The sequence below is a fragment of the Nerophis ophidion genome, linkage group LG23, assembly GCF_033978795.1.
Source record: "Nerophis ophidion isolate RoL-2023_Sa linkage group LG23, RoL_Noph_v1.0, whole genome shotgun sequence".
Classification (NCBI taxonomy): Eukaryota; Metazoa; Chordata; class Actinopteri; order Syngnathiformes; family Syngnathidae; genus Nerophis; species Nerophis ophidion.
Window position 1 is genome coordinate 14,088,162 of NC_084633.1, and position 26,886 is coordinate 14,115,047.

A 26,886-nucleotide genomic window follows, 5' to 3' on the forward strand; every position below is an offset into this window, starting at 1 on the left:
AGAGCTGAAGGCCACTATTAAAGCAACCTGGGCTCTCATAACACCTGAGGAGTGCAACAGACTGGTCGACTTTATACCACGCCGTTTTGCTGCAGCAATTCAGGCAAAAGGAGCTGCAACTAAGTATTGCTGAAACTTTCCATGTTCATACTTTTCAGTTGGCCCACATTTCAAAAAAATATTTTTTGGTTCTAGTCGTAACTAATATTTTAATTTTCTGAGATACTGAATTTGGGATTTTCAGTAATTGTCAGTACTAATCATCAAAATTTTAAGAAATAAACATTTCAAATATATCACTATGTGTGTAATGAATTGATATAATATTTAAGTTCCACATTCTGAATCTAATTACTGAAATAAATACACTTTTTCATGATATTCTAATAATATGAACAGCACCTGTGTGTAAGCGTCTATATATACCTTGATGTTGCAGAAAAAAGACCAGATGTTTTTTTAACCGATTTCCGAACTCTAAAAGGGTGAATTTGGCGATTGAGACGCCTTTTAATTGTTCGCTGTCGGAGCGATGACCTTTCACACACACACACACACACACACACACACACACACACACACACACACCGCATCGCCCCGACGGCACACTAACTATCCCAAATAACATTGAGGTGGTTATAATAACAAGTGAAACAAAGTTTAGTCAATCGATTATCATTCACATCTCGCCAGGAAGAAGAAGTTGTTGTAGCGTGCATACACACACACACACACACACACACACACACACACACACACACACACACACACACACACACACACACACACACACACACACACACCGTATCGCCCCGACGGCACACTAACTATCCCAAATAACATTGGGGTGGTTATAATAACAAAAGAAACAAAGTTTAATCCATGGATTATCAATCACATCCATACTTGACAACCCTCCCATATTTTCCGGGTGTCTCCCGAAATTCAGCACCTCTCCCTAAAACCTCCCGAGAAAAATTTTCTCCTGAAAATCTCCCGAAATTCAGTCGGAGCTGGAGGCCACGCCCCCTCCAGCTCCATGCGGACTTGAGTGAGGACAGCCTGTTTTCACGTCCGCTTTCCCACAATATAAACAGCCTGTCTGCCCAATGACGTTATAACTGTAGAATGATCGAGGGCGAGCTCTTGGTTTCTTATGTGGGTTTATTGTTAGGCAGTTTCATTAACGTCCTCCCTGCACGGTAACAACACACAACAACAGCAGTCACGTTTTCGTCTGCCGTAAATAGCAATGTTGTGACACGCTTATTAAACAGGAAAATACTGCCATCTACTGTACATGCATATGGTTAGAAAAATAGTGACAGAGAATAGAACCAAAGATGGACAATTCAACCCTTAACTCAACAATGAGTAGACTAGTGTTATGTGTGTGTATATGTGTAAATAAATGAACACTGAAATTCAAGTATTTATTAAATGTATACATACATACATATATATATATATATATATATATATATATATGTAAAATTCACTGAAAGTCGACTATTTCATATATGTATATATATATATATATATATATATATATATATGAAATACTTGACTTGGTGAATTGTTGCCGTAAATATACTCTTCCCCTCTTAACCACGCCCCCAACCACGCACCTCCCGAAATCGGAGGTCTCAAAGTTGGCAAATAAGATCACATCTCGCCAGGAAAAAGAAGCTGTTGTAGCGTGCATACACACACACACACACACATACACAAACCACATCGCCACGACGGCACACTAACTTTTGCAGCATAGTTTGATACAACTTTTTCAAATGGATATTTTTCATGGATTTCAATGATATTCACACGTGTTGATAAACCACACATCCGCCTCACTTACGCTGGACTTGGTGGGAGGATACAAATAACCGACTGTGGAGAGGCGGAGCCGAAGGGCCCACAGAGGGGTAGCGGTCCTACCCAAGATGGAGGCCAGGAGGCGGGGTATGCAGCGGAGCGGAGAGGCGGGGCACGCTTGGAGCGACGCTGCAGCCATCAGAGTCAGGTGCGTAAACCTCACACCTGCCCTCAATCCCTGCATGATCTCCTGCAGTTTAAAAGGGGAGAAGGAGGAGCGATCGTGGCAGAAGACGGAGGAGAATTCACGGCAAACGACGATGACAGCGACCAGACGAGAGATGAGCCCGCGAGGAAGACGCAGAGATGAGCAGAAAAGGAGCTCGCCCTGGAAATCGGCGCGACCCACTGGGACATAAGTATGTTTATTGAATTAATAAACGAGGGTCAAACCTGTATCGATGGTCCATGCAACCCGCACGATGACGGCTGTAAACCTGTCACACCGACCATGGAGTAGGAATTTAAAAGTTGCTCATCAGTATCAAAATAATGTAAATTTTTGTGTATTTGATATAAGAACGAGGTGTAAATCTGGACATTGTGCTTGTGTTGTAAATGTAATAGTGTGATGTTGTTGCGCTATATTATGAACGAGACAGGGTGTTATGTTTTATTTTGAAGTATTGGTTTTATTTTGAAGAACCGGATGTCCGGTGCAGGAAGTGAGTCTGCGTTTTTTTTCGGATATTTACTTCCTCTGCTATCGGACTTTTGCTGATGAGGCAATAGTTCTTCATTGCTCTGTGTTTCTTGTGTAAATATTATTTCTAAACTTTACTAATACTTTAAACGTTAAAACATTAATGTTGTAGGTATAAGTGATGTGTTGTTTTAAGTATTTTTTTATGCACAATTTTGTTAAGTAAGGATTAGAGCGTCGAATGTTTGAAATGTTTGGTCATAATTACACATGGTATTTACGCAGGTATCACTCCGCCAGAAAAGTAGAGACCTGTGTATGTGTTTCATGTTTCCAACAAAGGTATGTGGATTTGTGTATTATTATTATTTTTTTTGATAAAAACGTTTTTGTTAATGTAATTTAAATAATTATTTTTGTATGAATGAATGTTGTTTACTTCCTCTTTTATCAGACTTTTGCTGATGAGGTATCACTCCGCCAGAAAAGTAGAGACCTGTGTATGTGTTTCATGTTTCCAACAAAGGTGTGTGGATTTGTGTATTATTATTATGTTTTTTTTTTTTGATAAAACGTTTTTGTTACTGTAATTTAAATTATTATTTTTGTGTGAACGAATGTTGTTTAGTTCCTCTTCTATCGGACTTTTGCTGATGAGGTATCACTACGCCAGAAAAGTAGAGACCTGTGTATGTGTTTCATGTTTCCAACAAAGGTATGTGGATTTGTGTATTATTTTTATTTTTTTTGACAAAACGTTTTTGTTACTGTAATTTAAATTATTATTTTTGTGTGAATGAATGTTGTTTACTTCCTCTTCTATCGGACTTTTGCTGATGAGGTATCACTCCGCCAGAAAAGTAGAGACCTGTGTATGTGTTTCATGTTTCCAACAAAGGTATGTGGATTTGTGTATTATCTTTTTTTTTTTTTGATAGACGTTTTTGTTAATGTAATTTAAATTATTATTTTTGTATGAATGAATGTTGTTTACTTCCTCTTCTATCGGACTTTTGCTGATGAGGTATCACTCCGCCAGAAAAGTAGAGACCTGTGTATGTGTTTCATGTTTCCAACAAAGGTATGTGGATTTGTGTATTATTATTATTTTTTTTGATAAAAACGTTTTTGTTAATGTAATTTAAATAATTATTTTTGTATGAATGAATGTTGTTTACTTCCTCTTTTATCAGACTTTTGCTGATGAGGTATCACTCCGCCAGAAAAGTAGAGACCTGTGTATGTGTTTCATGTTTCCAACAAAGGTGTGTGGATTTGTGTATTGTTATTATGTTGTTTTTTTTTGATAAAACGTTTTTGTTACTGTAATTTAAATTATTATTTTTGTGTGAACGAATGTTGTTTACTTCCTCTTCTATCGGACTTTTGCTGATGAGGTATCACTACGCCAGAAAAGTAGAGACCTGTGTATGTGTTTCATGTTTCCAACAAAGGTATGTGGATTTGTGTATTATTTTTATTTTTTTTGACAAAACGTTTTTGTTACTGTAATTTAAATTATTATTTTTGTGTGAATGAATGTTGTTTACTTCCTCTTCTATCGGACTTTTGCTGATGAGGTATCACTCCGCCAGAAAAGTAGAGACCTGTGTATGTGTTTCATGTTTCCAACAAAGGTATGTGGATTTGTGTATTATCTTTTTTTTTTTTTTGATAGACGTTTTTGTTAATGTAATTTAAATTATTATTTTTGTATGAATGAATGTTGTTTACTTCCTCTTCTATCGGACTTTTGCTGATGAGGTATCACTCCGCCAGAAAAGTAGAGACCTGTGTATGTGTTTCATGTTTCCAACAAAGGTATGTGGATTTGTGTATTATTATTATTTTTTTTGATAAAAACGTTTTTGTTAATGTAATTTAAATAATTATTTTTGTATGAATGAATGTTGTTTACTTCCTCTTTTATCAGACTTTTGCTGATGAGGTATCACTCCGCCAGAAAAGTAGAGACCCGTGTATGTGTTTCATGTTTCCAACAAAGGTGTGTGGATTTGTGTATTATTATTATGTTGTCTTTTTTTGATAAAACGTTTTTGTTACTGTAATTTAAATTATTATTTTTGTGTGAACGAATGTTGTTTACTTCCTCTTCTATCGGACTTTTGCTGATGAGGTATCACTACGCCAGAAAAGTAGAGACCTGTGTATGTGTTTCATGTTTCCAACAAAGGTATGTGGATTTGTGTATTATTTTTATTTTTTTTGACAAAACGTTTTTGTTACTGTAATTTAAATTATTATTTTTGTGTGAATGAATGTTGTTTACTTCCTCTTCTATCGGACTTTTGCTGATGAGGTATCACTCCGCCAGAAAAGTAGAGACCTGTGTATGTGTTTCATGTTTCCAACAAAGGTATGTGGATTTGTGTATTATCTTTTTTTTTTTTTTGATAGACGTTTTTGTTAATGTAATTTAAATTATTATTTTTGTATGAATGAATGTTGTTTACTTCCTCTTCTATCGGACTTTTGCTGATGAGGTATCACTCCGCCAGAAAAGTAGAGACCTGTGTATGTGTTTCATGTTTCCAACAAAGGTATGTGGATTTGTGTATTATTATTATTATTTTTTTTGATAAAACGTTTTTGTTAATGTAATTTAAATTATTATTTTTGTATGAATGAATGTTGTTTACTTCCTCTTCTATCGGACTTTTGCTGATGAGGTATCACTCCGCCAGAAAAAGTAGAGACCTGTGTATGTGTTTCATGTATCCAAAAAAGGTATGTGGATTTGTGTATTATTATTATTTTTTTGGATAAAAACGTTTTTGTTAATGTAATTGAAATTATTATTTTTGTATGAATGAATGTTGTTTACTTCCTCTTCTATCGGACTTTTGCTGATGAGGTATCACTCCGCCAATAAAGTAGAGACCTGTGTATGTGCTTCATGTTTCCAACAAAGGTATGTGGATTTGTGTATTATTATTTTATTATTTTTTTTCATAAAACGTTTTTGTTACTGTAATTTAAATTATTATTTTTGTGTGAATGAATGTTGTTTACTTCCTCTTCTATCGGACTTTTGCTGATGAGGTATCACTCCGCCAGAAAAGTAGAGACCTGTGTATGTGTTTCATGTTTCCAACAAAGGTATGTGGATTTGTGTATTTTTATAATTTTTTTTGATAAAACGTTTTTGTTAATGTAATTTAAATTATTATTTTTGTACGAATGAATGTTGTTTACTTCCTCTTCTATCGGACTTTTGCTGATGAGGTATCACTCCGCCAGAAAAGTAGAGACCTGTGTATGTGTTTCATGTTTCCAACAAAGATATGTGGATTTGTGTATTTTTTTTTTTTTTTTTGATAAAACGTTTTTGTTAATGTAATCTAAATTATTTTTTTTGTATGAATGAATGTTGTTTACTTCCTCTTTTATCGGACTTTTGCTGATGAGGTATCACTCCGCCAGAAAAGTAGAGCCCTGTGTATGTGTTTCATGTTTCCAACAAAGGTATGTGGATTTGTGTATTATTATTATTATTTTTTTTGATAAAACGTTTTTGTTAATGTAATTTAAATTATTATTTTTGTATGAATGAATGTTGTTTACTTCCTCTTCTATCGGACTTTTGCTGATGAGGTATCACTCCGCCAGAAAAGTAGAGACCTGTGTATGTGTTTCATGTTTCCAACAAAGGTATGTGGATTTGTCTATTATTATTTTTTTTGATAAAAACGTTTTTGTTAATGTAATTTAAATGATCATTTTTGTATGAATGAATGTTGTTTACTTCCTCTTCTATCGGACTTTTGCTGATGAGGTATCACTCCGCCAGAAAAGTAGAGACCTGTGTATGTGTTTCATGTTTCCAACAAAGGTATGTGGATTTGTGTATTATTATTATTATTTTTTTTTTGATAAAACATTTTTGTTAATGTAATTTAAATTATTATTTTTGTATGAATGAATGTTGTTTACTTCCTCTTCTATCAGACTTTTGCTGATGAGGTATCAATCCGCCAGAAAAGTAGAGACCTGTATATGTGTTTCATGTTTCCAACAAAGGTATGTGGATTTGTGTATTATTATAATTTTTTTTGATAAAACGTTTTTGTTAATGTAATTCAAATTATTATTTTTGATTGAATGAATGTTGTTTACTTCCTCTTCTATCGGACTTTTGCTGATGAGGTATCACTCCGCCAATAAATCAGTGGTCCCCAACCACCGGGCCGCAGAAGAATTTTGTATTAAAAAAAATAAATAAATAAATAAAATATATATTTTTTTATTAAATCAACATAAAAAAACACAATATACACTTACAATTAGTGCACCAACCACAAAAACGTCCCTTTTTCATGACAAAAACGTCCCTTTTTCATGACAAAGAAGAAAAAACGAAAAAAAAAAAAAAACGGCCCCCCCCCCCCCCCCTCCGGGCTTCGGGACAAATTATTTAGCGTTGACCGGTCCGCGGAAAAAAAAAGGTTGGGGACCACTGCAATAAATGATGAAATGACGGAATGGTGGAGTCTCCTACTTAAAAAACTACACAACGCAGAATAAGACTCACTACATAAATACTGTAAACACTGCATCGGCTCAAAATAAACAAATGAATGAAATTGAATGAAATGAATTTGTACTAGCAGAGCAAACACATGAGAGTTTTGTTTGAACCAAACCCCCGAAAAAATGCAAACTTATCTCAAAAGTGTCTCGGCAAGGCAGGGAGCCAACCTCTGTGCTAAGCGGCTCCGACTCTGACTTTAACAGAGTTTCCTTCGGAAAATTCCGTCACCCACACATACTGTAAAATGTCATCATCTCTCAGAAGTTGCAGCTTAAGCCACACGAGAGTTTAAAAATAGGGTTCAAAAAAAAAAAAAAAATGATTTCATCACCTTTAGGGTTTTATTATCGTGCCTGAAATCCGAACGTCTATTTGTGGCATGCAAGTGTGCTCTAATACTGGTGATTGAATGTGTGTGCGGGGGCTTGTTTGTCGTAAGTCTTTGTTGGAACTAGGGGATGCCTTTGATTCTATTAAAACTGTATTATATTTCTCTTGATGGAGCTGTATAATGTTGTGCCCATTGATTTTTCTATCTGTCTGTGGGTGTGTTTGCAAGGCAGGCCGTGTGCAAGAATTATGATCTGCTGCCTGCGTTAGAGGAGGCAGTTTTAATCACACCGGGATTGGGAGAATTTTAAACAAATGTTTTTTTTTTTCTGTGTGTGTAAGCATGGTGGATTACCACAAGATTTACAGATTTGGAAATGGCTGACAGCTGTCATGCTGCATAATAATGCGCGTCCACAAAATTGTAGCAGCAGCCGCTTTGGAAGGATATCAATGTGCGATCTAGATTAAAGCTCAATGGACGCAGGAATGTAAGAGCCGCCGGACATGCACGCACGCGTACTCGCCACGTGGCGAAGGGTTTTGGGTGGGGGGGGTATGCAAAACCTCACACCATTCTAAAGGGGCTCAACTTCAGGAGCCGACAACAATACCGACATGAGGCGTCCCAGTGCCTGCATTGTAGTCAATGAACCCCGAGGCGAGGACTGGTAAGAAGACAACACAACATCGTTATACCCTGATGACGCAATGCATGTTGGCATTAAAACAAGCTCCAAAATCTACAACAGTCTAAAAATGTCATACGCTTTGCTTACTGTCAGCATTTTCGGTGTACAAGACAAGCAAGCATTTTTGGGATACAGATATTTATATATAGTTTTTTACGGACCATAGGGCGCACCGGATTATAAGGCGCACCGCCGATGAATGGTCTATATTTTACCTTTTTTCATATATAAGACGCACCAGATTGTAGGACACATTAAAGGAGTCAATGGGGGGCGGCGGAGCCGGCGAACGAGCAGCGGGGCAGGACACGCTGTAGCCTGGCCCAAGATGGCGGCGAGGAAGCGGAGAATGCGGCCGAGCGTAGAGGCGGGGCGTGCCGGAAGCGACGCCGCAGTGAAGTGTAGGTGCGGGGATCACGCACCGGTACATAATTAACATTTCTCCTCACACTGTATAAAAGGGGAGAAGGAGAAGAGAAGGAGGAGGAGAGCCCGCAGCAGCGACAAAGGAGCGAAAGCAACAAAGATCAGACGAGGACGACGACGACGGATGCTGAAAAGCAACCGAAGAGCGAGCAGTGGAGAAGGAGCTGAAAAGCGTCCTGACCGCAGACGAGCTTGTTATTGAAAAATAAACAAGAGTCAAAACTGCTCGATCATGTCCTTCCTTGATGGTCCAGGGAACCCGCACAGCATGAGACTGTCACAGTCATATATATATATATTTTTTTTTCTAAATGGAAAACACTTCGGCTTCATGGTGGCAGAGGGGTTAGTGCGTCTGCCTCACAATACGAAGGTCCTGCAGTCCTGGGTTCAATTCCAGGCTTGGGATCTTTCTGTGTGGAGTTTGCATGTTCTCCCCATGAATGCGTGGGTTCCCTCCGGGTACTCCGGCTTCCTCCCACTTCCAAAGACATGCACCTGGGGATAGGTTGATTGGCAACACTAAATTGGCCCTAGTGTGTGAATGTGAGTGTGAATGTTGTCTGTCTGTGTTGGCCCTGCGATGAGGTGGCGACTTGTCCAGGGTGTACCCCGCCTTCCGCCCGATTGTAGCTGAGATAGGCGCCAGCGCCCCCCGCGACCCCAAAAGGGAATGAGCGGTAGAAAATGGATGGATGGATAGAAAACACTTCCTTGTGGTCTATATAACATGTACCGGTGGTTCTTTAGTCAAATTGTTGCATAGATTATGTTTTACAAGACGCTTTCTGACAGTCGCTTCCGGATGGGCCGTTTTGTGGGCGGTCTTAATCACGTGTATCACCTTCGGCAGCGTCTTCTCCCCGTCATCTTTGTTGTAGCGTGTAGCGTGCAAGGACGGGGGTGGAAGAAGTGTCAAAAGATGGCGCAAACTGTTTTAATGACATTCAGACTTTACTTCAATCAATAATGGAGCCACATCTCCTCATCCGGAAACAACCTCGGAAATGTGTCCCGTGAAAATATGTCCGACCGAAACTCTAATGACTAAAGTCTAAATTCAAGCTTGTTATTGAAAAATAAACAAGAGTCAAACCTGCTCGATCATGTCCTTCCTTGATGGTCCAGGGAACCAGCACGGCATGAGACTGTCACAGTCATATTATTATTATTTTTTTTCTAAATGGAAAACACTTCCTTGTGGTCTACATAACATGTACCGGTGGTTCTTTAGTCAAATTGTTGCATAGATTATGTTTTACAAGACGCTTTCTGACAGTCGCTCCCGGATGGGCCGTTTTGTGGGCGGTCTTAATCACGTGTATCACCTTCGGCAGCGTCTTCTCCCCGTCATCTTTGTTGTAGCGGTGTAGCGTGCAAGGACCGGGGTGGAAGAAGTGTCAAAAGATGGCGCGAACTGTTTTAATGACATTCAGACTTTACTTCAATCAATAATGGAGCCACATCTCCTCATCCGGAAACAACCTCGGAAATGTGTCCCGTGAAAATATGTCCGACGGAAACTCTAATGACTAAAGTCTAAAGTCAAGCTTGTTGTTGAAAAATAAACAAGAGTCAAAACTGCTCGATCATGTCCTTCCTTGATGGTCCAGGGAACCCGCACAGCATGAGACTGTCACAATCATATTATTATTATTTTTTTTCTAAATGGAAAACACTTCCTTGTGGTCTACATAACATGTAACGGTGGTTCTTTAGTCAAATTGTTGCATAGATTATGTTTTACAAGGCGCTTTCTGACAGTCGCTTCTGGATGCGCCGTTTTGTGGGCGGTCTTATTCACGTGTACTGGCTGTCCAGGGTCGGGACCCAGGATGGACCGCTCGCCTGTGTATCGGTTGGGGACATCTCTACGATGCTGATCCGACTCCGCTTGGGATGGTTTCCTGTGGACGGGACTCTCGCTCCTGTCTTGGATCCGCTTTGAACTGAACTCTCGCGGCTGTGTTGGAGCCACTATGAATTGAACTTTCACAGTGTCATGTTAGACCCGCCAGACATGGGTGGGGGGAGGGGGGGGGGGGGTTGCCCACATTTGAGGTCCTCTCTAAGGTTCTCATAGTCATCATTGTCACTGGCGTCCCACTGGGTGTGAGTTCTCCTTGCCTTTATGTGGGTTCTTCCGAGGATGTCGTAGTCGTAGTGGTTCGTACAGTCCTTTGAGACATTTGTGATTTAGGGCTATATAAATGAACATTGATTGATTGATTGATTGACGTGTATCACCTTCGGCAGCGTCTTTACCCCGTCATTATTGTTGTAGCGGTGTAGCGTGCAAGGACGGGAGTGGAGGAAGTGTCAAAAGATGGAGGTAACTGTTTTAATGACATTCAGACTTTACTTCAATCAATAACGGAGCAGCATCTCCTCATCTGGAAAAAACAACACCGGAAACTTGTCCCGTGAAAAAAGGTCCGACCGGAACTCTAATGACTAAAGTTCCTTGGGAGAATAATGTAAACTCACTACACCGGTTTGTTTTAGCGCTTTCATGGCGGGTTTACTGCCAGATATAAGTAAGAACTTTACACTACTTTATATAAGAAATGGCAACAGCGGAGGATGAATGTCCCATAAGAAGAAGATTGAGAAAAAGAAGAAGTTTATCGACTACGGGGTCATCACGGACTACAAAGGCAGAAGCGCGCACATTTTCAGGACTTCTGCAGATCCCAAATACAGATCAGCAGGTACTAGATTTTCTTTTGCGTAATATTGGGAAACAAAACGCCAGATAATGTATCTTACCCTATACACACACCATTAAGTCTACACATATCTCGTATATGTGACTGCCATTATATTGCGGTCTACACAGATCTCTTAAGTGTGACTGCCATCTACTGGTCACGCTTATCATTTTACCATGTACCAAATAAAATAGCTTTGAGGCCGGTAAGCACAACCAGAATTATTCCGTACACTATGTGCATCGGGTCATAAGGTGCACTGTTGATTTTTGAGAAAATGAAAGGATTTTAAGTGCGCCTTATAGTCCGAAAAACAAGGTACATATGAATATCTGAAAAAAACGGTCAATGACTTGTGGTTAGTTAGTTCCAATAAGCAAATTCATTCAACCCATGTTGGCTGAAATTTTACAGGCATGTGTATGTCTGATTCCTTGAAGGTGCTGAATAGATTCATTGTTACAGTGTTTGTTTTGTAGAGCACATTGAGCTGTGTGAAGAAAGTAATTTCAACTCAATCCAATTTAACCTTGGCGTCACCATGGGGTGAAATGCGTTGTGCATGACAACGTGGCAAAGAAAACGTAACTCTCTCTGACCACCTACGCTTTTATGAAGAGTTATATTTAACAACAAAACCAAGTTTGTCATCTTGGAAAGAAGCAAACGCTGTTAAGACAGCTGATGATTTCATTGTAAACAGTAAGTGAAGCCAACATTTTAGAGCGCATGCAGAAGTAAATAAAGCTACTGCATACTGGCGACTCATGATGCTTTGTATGCAGATTTTGCCATCTTGTAATTAAAAAAAATAATCAAAAATCATGAAGATGAAAAGGTATGAATTTGAGTAAGGTGATATTTTTTTTATTTAAATATTGACTGAATTACATGAAAATATGGAAATATTGTGAAATTAAGTTAAAAAAATAAATACACACACACAAGGGAATAAGCGGTAGGAAATGGATGGATGGATGGATATATATGTATATATACACACGTGTATACATATATATATATATATATATATATATACACACACACACATATATGTGTATATACATATATATACATACACATATACATATAACATACACACACACATATATATATATATACAGGTATATCAGGGCTGCGAATCTTTGGGTGTCCAACAATTAGATTCAATATCAATTCTTGGGGTGACGATTCGCTAATATATCGATTTTTTTCGATTCAACGCGATTCTCGATTCAAAAACGATATTTTTCCGATTCAAAACGATTCTGTATTCATTCAATACATAGGATTTCAGCAGGATCTACCCCAGTCTGCTGACATGCTGGCAGAGTAGTAGATTTTTTGTAAAAAGCTTTTATAATTGTAAAGGACAATGTTTTATCAGCTGATTGCAAAAATGTAAATTTGTTTTAACTATTAAACGAACCAAAAATATAACTTATTATATCTTTGTGACAACATTGGACACAGTGTGTTGTCAAGCTTATGAGATGTGATGCAAGTGTAAGCCACTGTGACACTTTTTTTTAATTTTTATAAATGTCTAATGATAATGTCAATGAGGGATTTTTAATCACTGCTATGCTGAAATTATTACTAATATTGATACTGTTGTTGATAATATTCATTTTTGTTTCACTACTTTTGGTTTGTTCTGTGTCGTGTTTGTGTCTCCTCTCAATTGTTCTGTTTATTGCAGTTCTGAGTGTTGCTGGGTCAGGTTTGGTTTTGGAATTGGATTGCATTGTTATGGTATGGCTGTGTATTGTTTTGCTGGATTGATTATAATTTTTTTTTTTTTAAATAATAAAAAAAATTAAAATCGATTTTTTTAAAATGAGAATCAATTCTGAATCGCACAACGTATTCGAATCGATTTTTTCCCACACCCATAATATATATATATATATATATATATATATATATATATATATATATATATATATATATATATGCACACATACACACACTTATATATAAAATATATATACATACATACAATACATATATAAAAATGTAAATCTTACACACACAAAGACACACACACACTTAAACATTCATACATACATACATACATACATATAAATACGCACACATACACACACACTTATATATAAAATATACATATATATACAAACAATACATATATAAAAATGTAAATCTTACACACACAAAGACACACACACACTTAAACATTCATACATACATATATATATATATATACATACATATATATATATATACATATACATACATATACATACATATACATATATATATGTATGTATGTATGTATGTATATATATATATGTATGCACACATACACACACACACACTTATATTTAATATATATATATATATATATATATATATATATATATATATATATATATATATATACATACATTACATATATAAAAATATAAATCTTACACACATAAAGACACACACACACACACACACACACTTAAACATTCATACATACATAAATACGCACACATACACACACTTATATATAAAATATATATATATATATACATACATTACATATATAAAAATGTAAATCTTACACACACACACACACACACACACATACATACATATGATCCTAGCAGGGTGTCTGTCAGATCAGCACTAACTCTGCGCGCCACTGGAAACATTTTCCATTACATTCTTACCGGTGATGGAGCAGGTAGGGGGTCGGAATGATTGGATGCAAAATTCCATACAGCATGAAGCGCCTTGTCATTCATTAATTGACATTTTGCATGTGCTCAGCCATGCAAAACAGACAACGCCATACGTGCAGCACACTCCCCGCTGGCTATCGGGTTGGTAGCCCGGGCTCTTTGCTCAGTAGCTGGCACGTTCGTCTCTCATGCCGAACGTCCCAAGTTTAAGTTCCCGGCGGAACAGAAACAGCAGGGACTGAACCAGGCGGGACACAGTAGTGCCATGACCCGGATGAGAGTGAGGTTTCAGGGGGGTGAGTGCAACAAAGGCCCCTGTAGTACGCATCACTCCCTGACGACCTCAAAAGCTGTGCTGGGTATGGGGTTGATAGCTCGGTAGCCAGCACACTCGCCCCTAATGCCGTACGTCTCAGGTTAGAAAAAGCCAGGACTGAACCAGGTGGGCCACACAAGAAGTTTCCCATCTTCAGTTACATTCTGAGATGTTTCATAGATGATTTTATTTGCAGTAAATCCATGATGGTAACATATTGTAGATACGGCCCCTGACCACATAGAGCAGGGGTGTCAAACTCAAATACAGAGTGGGCCAAAATTTTAAACTGAACAAAGCCGCGGTTGAACAAATTAACCTTTTAATAGGGACCCAAACAAGTTTTTCATTGAATATTGAACAAGCAAGGCTTATATAACTTTATAATGACATGCAAAATTGAGTTTCAAATAATAATAACAATAATCATTAAAAAATATCAATGGCATATCAAATCAAATTTAAATACAAATTGAATGCCTCTTTTGTATTTGCAGCCTTCTGAGGTAAATATCAACATTAACTTTTTCCAGAGGCCAATTTATTTGAAAATAAATAATGAAGAAATCAACCATTCAGGCCTTTTTACTGCTCAGTTAATGTCGGGGCTCAGGTGGGAGTGGGGGGTGTAAATTGTAGTGCTGCAAGGGATTCTGGGTATTTGTTCTGTTGTGTGTTTGTTGTGTTTATGTTGTGTTACGGTGCGGATGTTCTCCCGAAATGTGTTGGTCATTCTTGTTTGGTGTGGGTTCACAGTGTGGCGCATATTTGTAACAGTGTTAAAGTTGTTCATATGGCCACCCTCAGTGTGACCTGTATGCTGTTGATCAAGTATGCCTTGCATTCACTTACATGTGTGTAGAAGCCACATATATTACGTGACAGGGCCGGCACGCTGTTTGTGAGGAGGAAAAACAGACTTGACCACAGGTTGTAGGGGACGCTAAAGTCGTTGTTGTCCGGGTGGAATTCGGGAGAATGGTTGCACCGGAAGGTTTTTGGGAGGGGCACTGAAATTCGAGAGTCTCCCGGGAAATCGGTGAATGCGGTGTTGCAGCGGGCCAGCTCTAATGTTAATTTGATATTGCCTCAAGGGCCAAATGAAATTACACGGCGGGCCAAATTGGGCCCGCGGGCCAGAGTTTGACACATATGACATAGAGTCACGATCAAACACTTGTAAAAAACATAATGTCATGGCTGTCTTGAGTTTCCAATCATTTCACCGGCTCTTATTTTTTTGTGATAGAGTGATTGAGTCACAAAAAACATTCATGAAATTTTGGTTCTTTTATGAATTTATTATGGGTCTACTGAAAATGTGAGCAAATCTCCTGGGTCAAAAGTATACATACAGCACTGTTAATATTTGGTCACATGTCCCTTGGCAAGTTTCACTGCAAAAAGACGCTTTTGGTAGCCATCCACAAGCTTCTGGTTGAATTTTGGACCACTCCTCTTGACAAAATTGGTGCAGTTCAGCTAAATGTGTTGGTTTTCTGACATGGACTTGTTTCTTCAGCATTGGGACTTTGGGAAGGACATTCTAAAACCTTAATTCTAGCCTGATTGAGCAATTCCTTTACCATGTTTGATGTGTGTTCGGGGGTCATTGTCCTGTTGGAACACCCAACTGTGTCAAGACGAGGACTTTGGTGAGGTTTGTTTTCCCGTGGTGCAAATCGACTGGACCGGACATGGCTTGAAGGCACTGACATCTTTTAATTAATCACTCAAAAGGTAACAAACAAAAGGCGCGCACAAGGCGGAGGCAAAAACTCACTAGACTGTGGACATAAAAATGAAACACGTACTGTGGCGTGAAGAAGTCAAAAACAACAGAGCAATGGCATGAGCACTATGGCATGGACCGAGTATCAAGGGCGTGTAGAGGGTGATGTCGCCAGCCTGACTGCCTGGCAACTACAGGCTCAAATGGGGCTGTGGTGATTAACAGGCGCATGAGTCCAAGTGAATCAGTTGCGTGACATGACAGGTGAAAACTAATGACTTGTCATGGTGACAAAAACAAACAAGAGTGCACCGTCCATCTTCTTCCGCTTATCCTAGGTCGGGTCGCGGGGGAGGCAGCCTAAGCAGGGAAGGCCAGACTTCCCTCTGCCCAGCCACTTCGTCTAGCTCTTCCCGGGGGATCCCGAGGCGTTCCCAGGCCAGCCGGGAGACATAGTCTTCCCAACTTGTCCTGGGTCTTCCCCGTGGCCTCCTACCGGTTGGACGTGCCCTAAACGCCTCCGTAGGGAGGCGTTCGGGTGGCATCCTGACCAGATGCCCGAACCACCTCATCTGGCTCCTCTCGATGTGAAGGAGCAGCGGCTATACTTTGAGTTCCTCCCGGATGACAGAGCTTCTCACCCTATCTCTAAGGGAGAGCCCCGCCACACGGCGGAGGAAACTCATTTTGGGCGCTTGTACCCGGGATCTTATCCTTTCGGTCATGACCCAAAGCTCATGACCATAGGTGAGGATGGGAACGTAGATCGATCGGTAAATTGAGAGCTTTACCTTCCGGCTCAGCTCCTTCTTCACCACAAAGGATCGGTACAACGTCCGCATTACTGAAGACGCCGCACCGATCCGCCTGTCGATCTCACGATCCACTCTTCCCTCACTCGCGAACAAGACTCCTAGGTACTTGAACTCCTCCACTTTTCCGGGAGTACACAATGAGTCCAAAACCAAACAGAACGTGACCACAAAATATTACAAACTGCACCTTATACCCAACCTCCGGGCGGATTATTTTAGGTTGTCCTGAAGAATTTGGATGTAATCCTCCTTTTGGCAGCAAAACAGGCCCAGAGCATAATACTACCACCACCATGCTTGACGGTAGGTGTGGTGTTCCTGGGATTAAAACCTTCGCCTTTTCTCCTCCTAACATATTGCTGGGTATTGTGGCCAAACTGCTCAATTTTTGTTTGATCTGACATCACATGGACTAAGATAAGACCTTCTGGAGAAAATGTATGTGGTCAAATACTGTATATATACTTTTGACCTAGCAAATTTGGTCACATTTTCAGTAGACCCATAATAAATTCATAAAAGAACCAAACTTGCTGAATGTTTTTTGTGCTCCAATCACTCTATAACAAAAAATAAGAGTTGTAGAAATGATTGGAAACTCAAGACAGCCATGACATTATGTTCTTTTGAAGGCGACTGTATACAGTGGGGCAAAAAAGTATTTAGTCAGCCACCGATTGTGCAAGTTCCTCCATTTAAAATGATGACAGAGGTCTGTAATTTTCATCATAGGTACACTTCAACTGTGAGAGGCAGAATGTGAAAATAAAATCCAGGAATTCACATTGTAGGAATTTTAAAGAATTTATTTGTAAATTATGGTTGAAAATAAGTGTTTACCATTCAAAGCTCTCACTGATGGGAGGAGGTTTTGGCTCAAAATCTCACGATACATGGCCCCATTCATTCTTTCGTCCTGTCCCCTTAAGAGAAAAAACAGCCCCAAAGCATGATGTTTCCACCCCCATGCTTCACAGTAGGTATGGTGTTCTTGGGATGCAACTCAGTATTTTTCTTCCTTCAAACACGACGAATTGAGTTTAAACCAAAAAGTTTTATTTTGGTTTCATCTGACCACATGACATTCTCCCAATCCTCTGCTGTATCATCCATGTATCCATTTTGGTATAAACTCAACTCGTCGTGTTTGGAGGAAGAAGAATACTGAGTTGCATCCCAAGAACACCACACCTACTGTGAAGCATGGGGGTGGAAACATCATGCTTTGGGGCTGTTTTTCTGCTAAGGGGACAGGACGATTGATCCGTGTTAAGGAAAGAATGAATGGGGCCATGTATCGTGAGGTTTTGAGCCAAAACCTCCTTCCATCAGCGAGAGCTTTGAACGGTTGACCAAATATTTATTTTCCACCATAATTTACAAATAAATTCTTTAAAATTCCTACAATGTGAATTCCTGGATTTTTTTTTTCATATCTTGTCTCTCACAGTTGAAGTGTACCTATGATGAAAATTACAGACCTCTGTCATCATTTTAAGTGGGAGAACTTGCACAATCGCTGGCTGACTAAATACTGTTTTGGCCCCACTGTGAATATTCGGCGACCACTGAAATGAGTCTGCGCGCGACTTAGGGAAAGACAAATGTGGTGGACTCCATGGGTGGTCCCCAAGCGTGCCGAAGCAGCCGGCGGTGTCGAAATCAGCAGGCGACCCAGTAGGGAAGCTGCTAGAAAACAAGCACACGCCACCTCTGGCACCCCAGGGGAGGTAGTGTGGGTTGCTGTGTCGCCTCGTTTTTTTTTTTTTTTCGACATCTTTCGAGGTGCCAGTCATCTGCAAACATACAGAACACGGCGAGAAGAAGATCCGTGTCCCACTTGATGAGACAAGACCTCAAGCGCGTCGGCGCTAAAAGCGGAGATGGAAGAACCAGACAGACAAAGCTTGTTAATGCACAACATTGAAGGAGTCACCTGGAAAGGAGGTGTGTTTATGGGTAAAAAAGGTGGGAAAAAAATGGAAAAAAACCTTGTGAAGTAGCCCGGCAGCACTCAAACAGCGTGTATGCCTTTAAAAAAGAAAAAAAAAAGTGGAAGAAATGGTAATAAAGAGGAGAGGAACTGTGCCCTGCATATTAAGAGACGCCTGAGACTTCTTTCAGATAAGGCTGGGAAGCTCTTTGGAGCAATGCAACCTGCTGGAAGACAAACACGCTCTAGGATTAAGCTGCTTTTAGCACAGAGAGACGCTTCTCATACCGAAGAGCAAATAATATAGAAAAAACATGCTATTAATAATGGTCTCGCTGGGTGTTACTGCACATCACCGCCTCATAAAGAGCCAATAAACTTACCTTCACTTCTTCATAACCTTGATTCAACCACGTATTGCGGTCATAAGTGCAAGATATGACCTCGATGGCCGTCAGCTTCGCATGCATTATGTCTCACCCATAAATCAGGGGTCATATTAGTGCCGTTCATGTTCCACATCCAGTCTAGACATTCAGTATGCATACATGCATTAAAAAAAAACTAAAAAAAACGGACATTAGGCAAATGTAATAAAGGTTTGAAATAACACCCCCGTGCTTGGTTCGCTCGCAGTCGCACGCTTGCAAGATTACGGCCGCTTGTGCGAGGGCCATTAAGGTGGCCTCTGGGCAGAAAGGAGGCTGGATGTACATTCAGAGCCAGTTTATTGCATGGTTCTCGCACCGGGGAAAAAAAAAAAATGGCTTTATGGATCTTACTCAGAAATATTGTTTTTTTTTCAGGACAAACTGCAGTAGCCACCAATTGGAACATCCTTGAAAGGAGTTTTTTTGTATCTGGTTTGTTATTATAGTGGCCACTTACACATGCAGGAGACTTTGAACTGTTTTAAACTGTTTTTACCTTTTTGACTGCTTTTTAATCAAACAAATTGCTCTTAAATTGTATTTGCTTTTTCTATGTGCATACATACCATACCATACCAACTACCAACTTTATTAAAAAAACACAAGAGGCTATATCATCCCTACAAGCCTGTTTTGTCACGGGGTTTTATTACATTTAAACATTTTAAATCAGGCGATTTTTTTATCATAAAATGTAACAAAGGGAAACCTGCAAAACAGGCATGTAGGGATGATACAGCCTCCTGTGTTTTTTCTTGACCCAACATATATTATATATATGTATATATATATATATATATATATATATATATATATATATATATATAGAGAGAGAGAGAGAGAGATACATACATACATATATACACATACATACAAACATACATACACACACATACATACATAAACAGTTTATATACATACATACATATATATATATATATATATATATATATATATATATATACACACACACATACATACATAAACAGTTTATATACATACATACCTATATGTATATATATATATATATATATATATATATATATATATATATATATATATATATATATATATATATATATATATATATATATATATATATATATGTTGGGTCAGGAAAAAATACAGGAGGCTATATCATCCCTACATGCCTGTTTCGCAGGTTTCCCTTTGTTCCATTTTATTATAAAAAAAAATCCCTGATTTTTTCTTTTTGATTGTATTAAAATCCCCTGAAGAAACAGGCTTGTAGGGATGATAAAGCCTCTTGTGTTTTTTTATTAAACTTGGTATGGTATTATCTCGTACTGGAGGGACAAACTATTAGGGACACCTTTCAGTATGACTCTAGTGCACTACATGGCACCACTTAGAAATATTGTGGTTTGAGGACAAATTGCAGTAGATCCCAATTGTAACATCTTTGAAAGGAGTATTTTCTTCACTGGTTTGTTATTAAAGTGGCCACTTACACATGCATCACCTCGTACAGGAGGGACAAACTATTAGGGATACCTCCGAGTATGGTGCAGTGCACTACATGGCACCACTTAGAAATATCGTTGTTTCAGGACAAACGGCAGTAACCCCCAATTGGAACATCCTTGAAAGTAGTTTTTCTTTACTGGTTTATTATAATGGCCACTTACACATGCATCAGCTTGTACAGAAAAAAAACTATTAGGGACACCTCCCAGTATGATGCAGTGCACTACATGGCACCACTTATTTAGCAATATTGTTGTTTTGAGGAAAAACTGTAGTAGCCCCCAATTGGAACATCTTTGAAATGAGATTTTTTCTTAACTAGTTTGTTATTATAGTGGCCACTTACACATGCATCAGCTTGTACAGGACAAAATATTACGGACACCTCCCAGTATAATGCAGTGCACTACATGGCACCACTTATAAATATTGTTGTTTCAAGACAAAACGGAAGTAGCCCCAATTGGAACATCTTTGAAATGAGTTTTTCTCAACTGGTTTGTTATTATAGCAGCCACTTACACATGCATCATCTCGTACTAGAGGGACAAACTATTAGGTACACCTCACAGTATGATGCAGTGCACTACATGGCACCACTTAGAAATATTGTTGTTTTAAGACAAACAGCAGTAGCCCCAATTGGAACATCTCTGAAATCATTTTTTATCTTGACTGGTTTGTTATTATAGTGGCCACATACACATGCATCATCTCGTACTAGAGGGACAACCTATTAGGGACACCTCCCAGTATAATGCAGTGCACTTCATGGCACCACTTAGAAATATCGTTGTTTCATGACAAACAGCATTAGCCCCAATTGTAAAATCTTTGAAATCAGTTTTTCCTCAACTGGTTTATTATTATTGTGGCCACTTACAAAAAAATTAATCTCGTACTAGAGGAACAAACTATTAGGGACACCTCCCAGTATGATGAAGTGCACTACATGGCACCACTTACAAATATCGTTGTTTCAAGACAAACGGCAGTAGCCCCAATTGGAACATCTTTGAAATCAGTTTTTCCTCAACTGGTTTATTATTATAGTGGCCACTTAGACATGCATCAGCTTGTAAAGGACAAGCTATTAGGCAAACCTTCCAGTATGATGCAGTGCACTACATGGCACCACTTACAAATATCGTTGTTTCAAGACAAACGGCAGTAGCCCCAATTGGAACATATTTCAAAGGAGTTTTTCTCAACTGCTTTGTTATTATAGTTGCCACTTACACATGCATCATCTCTTACTGTCATGCAAGAGGGACAAACTTTTAGGGACACCTCCCAGTATGATGCAGTGCACTACATGGCACCACTTACAAATATTGTTGTTACAAGACAAACGGCAGTATCCCCAATCCAATTGGAACATCTTTGATAGGAGTTTTTCTCAACTGGTTTGTTATTATAGTGGCCACTTACACATGCATCAACTCATACAGGACAAATTATTAGGAACACATCTCAGTATGATACAGTGCACTTCATGGCACCACTTAGAAATATCGTTGTTTCAGGACAAACAGCGGTAGCCCATATTTGGTACATATTTCAAAGGAGTTTTTCTCAACTGGTTTGTTATTATAGTTCCCACTAACACATGCATCAGCATGTACAGGACAAACTATTAGGGACACCACCCAGTATGATGCAGTGCACTACATGGCACCACTTAGTCAAAAATATCGTTGTTTCATGACAAACGGCAGTAGCCCCAATTGGAACATCTTTGAAATTAGTTATTTTCTTAAATGGTTTGTTATTATAGTGGCCACTTACACACCCATCATCTCCTAATGTCATGCAAGAGGGAGAAACTATAAGGGATACCTCCCAGTATGATGCAGTGCACTACATGGCACCACTTAGTCAAAAATATCGTTGTTTCATGACAAACGGCAGTAACCCCAATTGAAAAATCGCTGAAATTAGTTTTTTTAAACTGGTTTGTTATTACTGTCGCCACTTACACATAGATAATCTCGTACTAGAGGGACAAACCATTAGGGACACCTCCCAGTATAATGTAGTGCACTACATGGCACCACTTAGTCAAAAATATCGTTGTTTCAAGACAAACGGCAGTAGCCCCAATTGGAACATCTTTGAAATTAGTTATTTTCTTAAATGGTTTGTTATTATAGTGGCCACTTACACACCCATCATCTCCTACTGTCATGCAAGAGGGACAAACCATTAGGGACACCTCCCAGTCTAATGCAGTGCACTTCATGGCACCACTTACTTAGAAATATTGTTGTTTCATGACAAACGGCAGTAGCCCCAATTGGAACATCTTTGAAATCAGTTTTTCCTCAACAGGTTTATTATTACTGTGGCCACTTATACATAGATAATCTCGTATTAGAGGGACCAACTATTAGGGACACCTCTTAGTATGATGCAGTGCACTACATGGCACCACTTATAAATATTGTTATTTCAAGACAAAACGGAAGTAGCCCCCATTGGAACATCTTTGAAAGGAGTTTTTCTCAACTGGTTTGTTATTATAGCAGCCACTTACACATGCATCATCTCGTACTAGAGGGACAAACTATTAAGGACACCTCCCAGTAAAATGCAGTGCACTACATGGCACCACTTACTTAGAAATATTGTTGTTTCAGGACAAACGGCAGTAGCCCCAATTGGAACATCTTTGAAATCAGTTTTTCCTCAACTGGTTTATTATTACTGTGGCCACTTACACATAGATAATCTCGTACTAGAGGGACCAACTATTAGGGACACCTCTTAGTATGATGCAGTGCACTACATGGCACCACTTACTTAGAAATATTGTCGTTCAAGGACAAACAGCAGTAGCCCCACATTGGAACATCTTTGAAATGAGTTTTTTTTCTTAAATGGTTTGTTATTATAGTTGCCAACTTACACCAGCATCATCTCCTACTGTCATGCAAGAGGGACAAACTATTAGGGACACCCCCTTAATGTGATGCAGTGCACTACATGGCACCACTTAGAAATATTGTTGTTTTAAGACAAACGGCAGTAGCCCCCAATTGGAACATCCTTCAAAGTAGTTTTTCTTTACTGGTTTGTCATTATAGCGGCCACTTACACATGCATCATCTCGTACTAGAGGGACAAACTATTAGGTACACCTCACAGGATAATGCAGTGCACTACATGGCACCACTTAGAAATATCGTTGTTTCAAGACAAATGGCAGTAGGCCCCCATTTGGAACATATTTGAAAGGAGTTTTTCTCAACTGGTTTGTTATTATAGTGGCCACTTACACATGCATCAGCTTGTACAGGACAAACTATTAGACACACCTCCCAGTATGATGCAGTGCACTACATGGCACCACTTAGTCAAAAATATCGTTGTTTCAAGACAAACGGCAGTAACCCCAATTGAAAAATCGCTGAAATGTGTTTTTTTTAAACTGGTTTGTTATTATAGTGGCCACTTACACATGCATCATCTCGTACTAGAGGGACAAACTATTAAGGACACCTCCCAGTAAAATGCAGTGCACTTCATGGCACCACTTACTTATAAATATTGTTGTTTCATGACAAACGGCAGTAGCCCCAATTGGAACATCTTTGAAATCAGTTTTTCCTCAACTGGTTTATTATTACTGTGGCCACTTACACATAGATAATCTCGTACTAGAGGGACCAACTATTAGGGACACCTCTTAGTATGATGCAGTGCACTACATGGCACCACTTACTTAGAAATATTGTCGTTCAAGGACAAACAGCAGTAGCCCCACATTGGAACATCTTTGAAATGAGTTTTTTTTCTTAAATGGTTTGTTATTATAGTTGCCAACTTACACCAGCATCATCTCCTACTGTCATGCAAGAGGGACAAACTATTAGGGACACCCCCTTAATGTGATGCAGTGCACTACATGGCACCACTGGAAAGTATTAACACAACAGTAAAGATGCATCCACGTGACACAAATGGCAAAAACACACAAATAATCCAACAAAATGTATTTGCATTGGATGCCCAGTCTCATTAGGTGTACCTAATATATTGGGGCCATTGTCATCAATTCACAACTTCCATTCATGACTTGATGTTTTTTTGAACCCTTCAAACACGACTTTTAACGTCAAATAATTAAAAAAAATATATTAAAAAAAAAATGACAAAAGACTTAAGAGTTGCGCATCTTACCTTGAGCCCGGGCGCAGAAACACGTCACCGACAGCAGAATCCAACAGGACACCCACACCTGCCTGACCCGTCCGGACGCAAACGTCGCCGCCGCCGCCATGGTCCGCTGCTGATGCGGTGCCGCCGCCGCCGTCGCCGAGCCCCCGCCGCCGGTGCACCTTCCGCGTCCCCAGGCTCGAAACATGTTGCTCTGAGGGTGGCTGCGCGCGCACACAACACGCACACACACTCCCGGGGAAAGAAAGCGTCCTGGAAGATGCTGCTGATGATGATGATGATGCTGATGCTGCTCTTGTGCGTCAGACTGGTGATGAGGGAGAGGAACCGGGCACACACACACACACACGCACACACACATTATTCCAACAGAATTTGGGACTGGACTGTGACGTCATAAGGCGTCTGCAAAATAAGTTGTCACAACCACTATTAAATTATCAAGTAAAATATTCAGTTAACCTGAACATATTAAAACTAATCCATTGTCCTTTTTAAGGTATTTCTTTACAGACTTACATACAATTAAACTGTTTTTTTTTTTTTATGACATACTTGAGGCTGTACGTTACTGCCACCATGCGGCGGAAAGTGGTAAATAAATCCATCACTTCCCATTTGGATGGCTGTGATTGATTCGCTAGGATTGGGAGAGGAAATGACCTAAATTCACAATTAAGGTCTTTACCAACATTTTTAAAGGATGAAAAAAAAATTGGTGATTTTGTCAGAAAATTAAATGATCTATGGCGGATAGTAAAAAAAAAAAAAAAAAAAAAAAAAAGCCATATTGGGATCACAAATACAAAAGAGTGATAGGTCTGGAGCCGCAACAAAAATAAAAGTACTTATATAAGTTTTATAATGAAGGCAAAACATGATGTAAGTGTCTATATTAGCTGTATTAGCCTACTATCAAAATTAATTTAAAAGTCTTATATAAGTGTTATAATGAATGCAACACAGTAGGCTAATATAGACACACACATCCTGTGTTGCATTCATTATAACACTTATATAAGACTTTTAAATTAATTTTGATAGTAGGCTAATATAGACACACACATCCTATCAAAATTAATTTAAAAGTCTTATATAGTGTTATAATGAAGGCAACACATGATGTAAGTGTCTATATTAGCTGTGTTAGCCTACTATCAAAATTCATTTGATTGATTGATTTAAGTGTTATAATGAAGGCAACACATGATGTGTCTATATTAGCCTACTATCAATATTACTTCAAAACTCTCATATAAGTGTTATAATGAAGACAACACATGATGTAAGTGTCTATATTAGCCTACTATCAAACTGACATTAAAAGTTGTATGTAAGTGTTATGACAAAGACGACACATAACGTAAGTGTCTATATTAGTCTACTATCAAAATGACTTTAAACGTCTTATGTAAGTGTTAAAATGAAGACAACACATGATGCAAGTATCTATAATAGCTATATTAGCTTACTATCAACATTACTTTAAAACTCTTATATAAGTGTTATAACAAAGACAACATTGATTGATTGAAACTTTTATTAGTAGATTGCACAGTTCAGTACATATTCGGTACAATTGACCACTAAATGGTAACACCTGAATACGTTTTTCAATGTGATTAAGTCGGGATCCACGTTAATCAATTCATGGTAAAAAAATGGCAATTAAAATCCATTTTTACCTTGAACATATTTTTTTTCCTTGAAAAGCATTTTTCACATGACACATGACGTACGTTTCTATATTAGCCTACTATAAAACTGACTTTAAAAGTTGCATATAAGTTTTATAACGAAGACAACACATGACGTAAGTGTCTATATTAGCCTACTATCAAAATGACTTTAAACATATTATATAAGTGTTATAATGAAGGCAACACATGGCGTAAGTGTCTATATTAGCCTACTATCAAAATGACTTTAAACATATTATATAAGTGTTATAATGAAGGCAACACATGGCGTAAGTGTCTATATTAGCTATATTAGCCCACTATCAAAATGACTTTAATTCTTATATAAGTGTTATAATGAAGACAACACACGACGTAAGTGTCTATATTA

The 26,886-nt window shown here is 38.7% G+C and overlaps 1 protein-coding gene and 1 long non-coding RNA gene across 3 annotated transcripts in view; one reads left to right on the forward strand and one right to left on the reverse strand.

The window, feature by feature from the left end:
- Positions 1–25,099, reverse strand: part of sdk2a (sidekick cell adhesion molecule 2a) — a 469,329-nt gene extending 444,230 nt beyond the window's left edge. For both annotated transcript variants that reach the window (XM_061884928.1, XM_061884927.1), the window contains exon 1: positions 24,820–25,099. In XM_061884928.1, the coding sequence (XP_061740912.1) occupies positions 24,820–25,003 (184 nt within the window). In that variant the 5' untranslated portion in view covers positions 25,004–25,099. The remainder of the gene's footprint in view (positions 1–24,819) is intronic.
- Positions 2,597–5,827, forward strand: LOC133541486 (uncharacterized). Its single transcript, XR_009803896.1, has 3 exons — positions 2,597–2,632; positions 5,582–5,638; positions 5,765–5,827. It is a non-coding gene; the product is annotated as an uncharacterized LOC133541486 (long non-coding RNA).
- Positions 25,100–26,886: the final 1,787 nt, after the last annotated feature.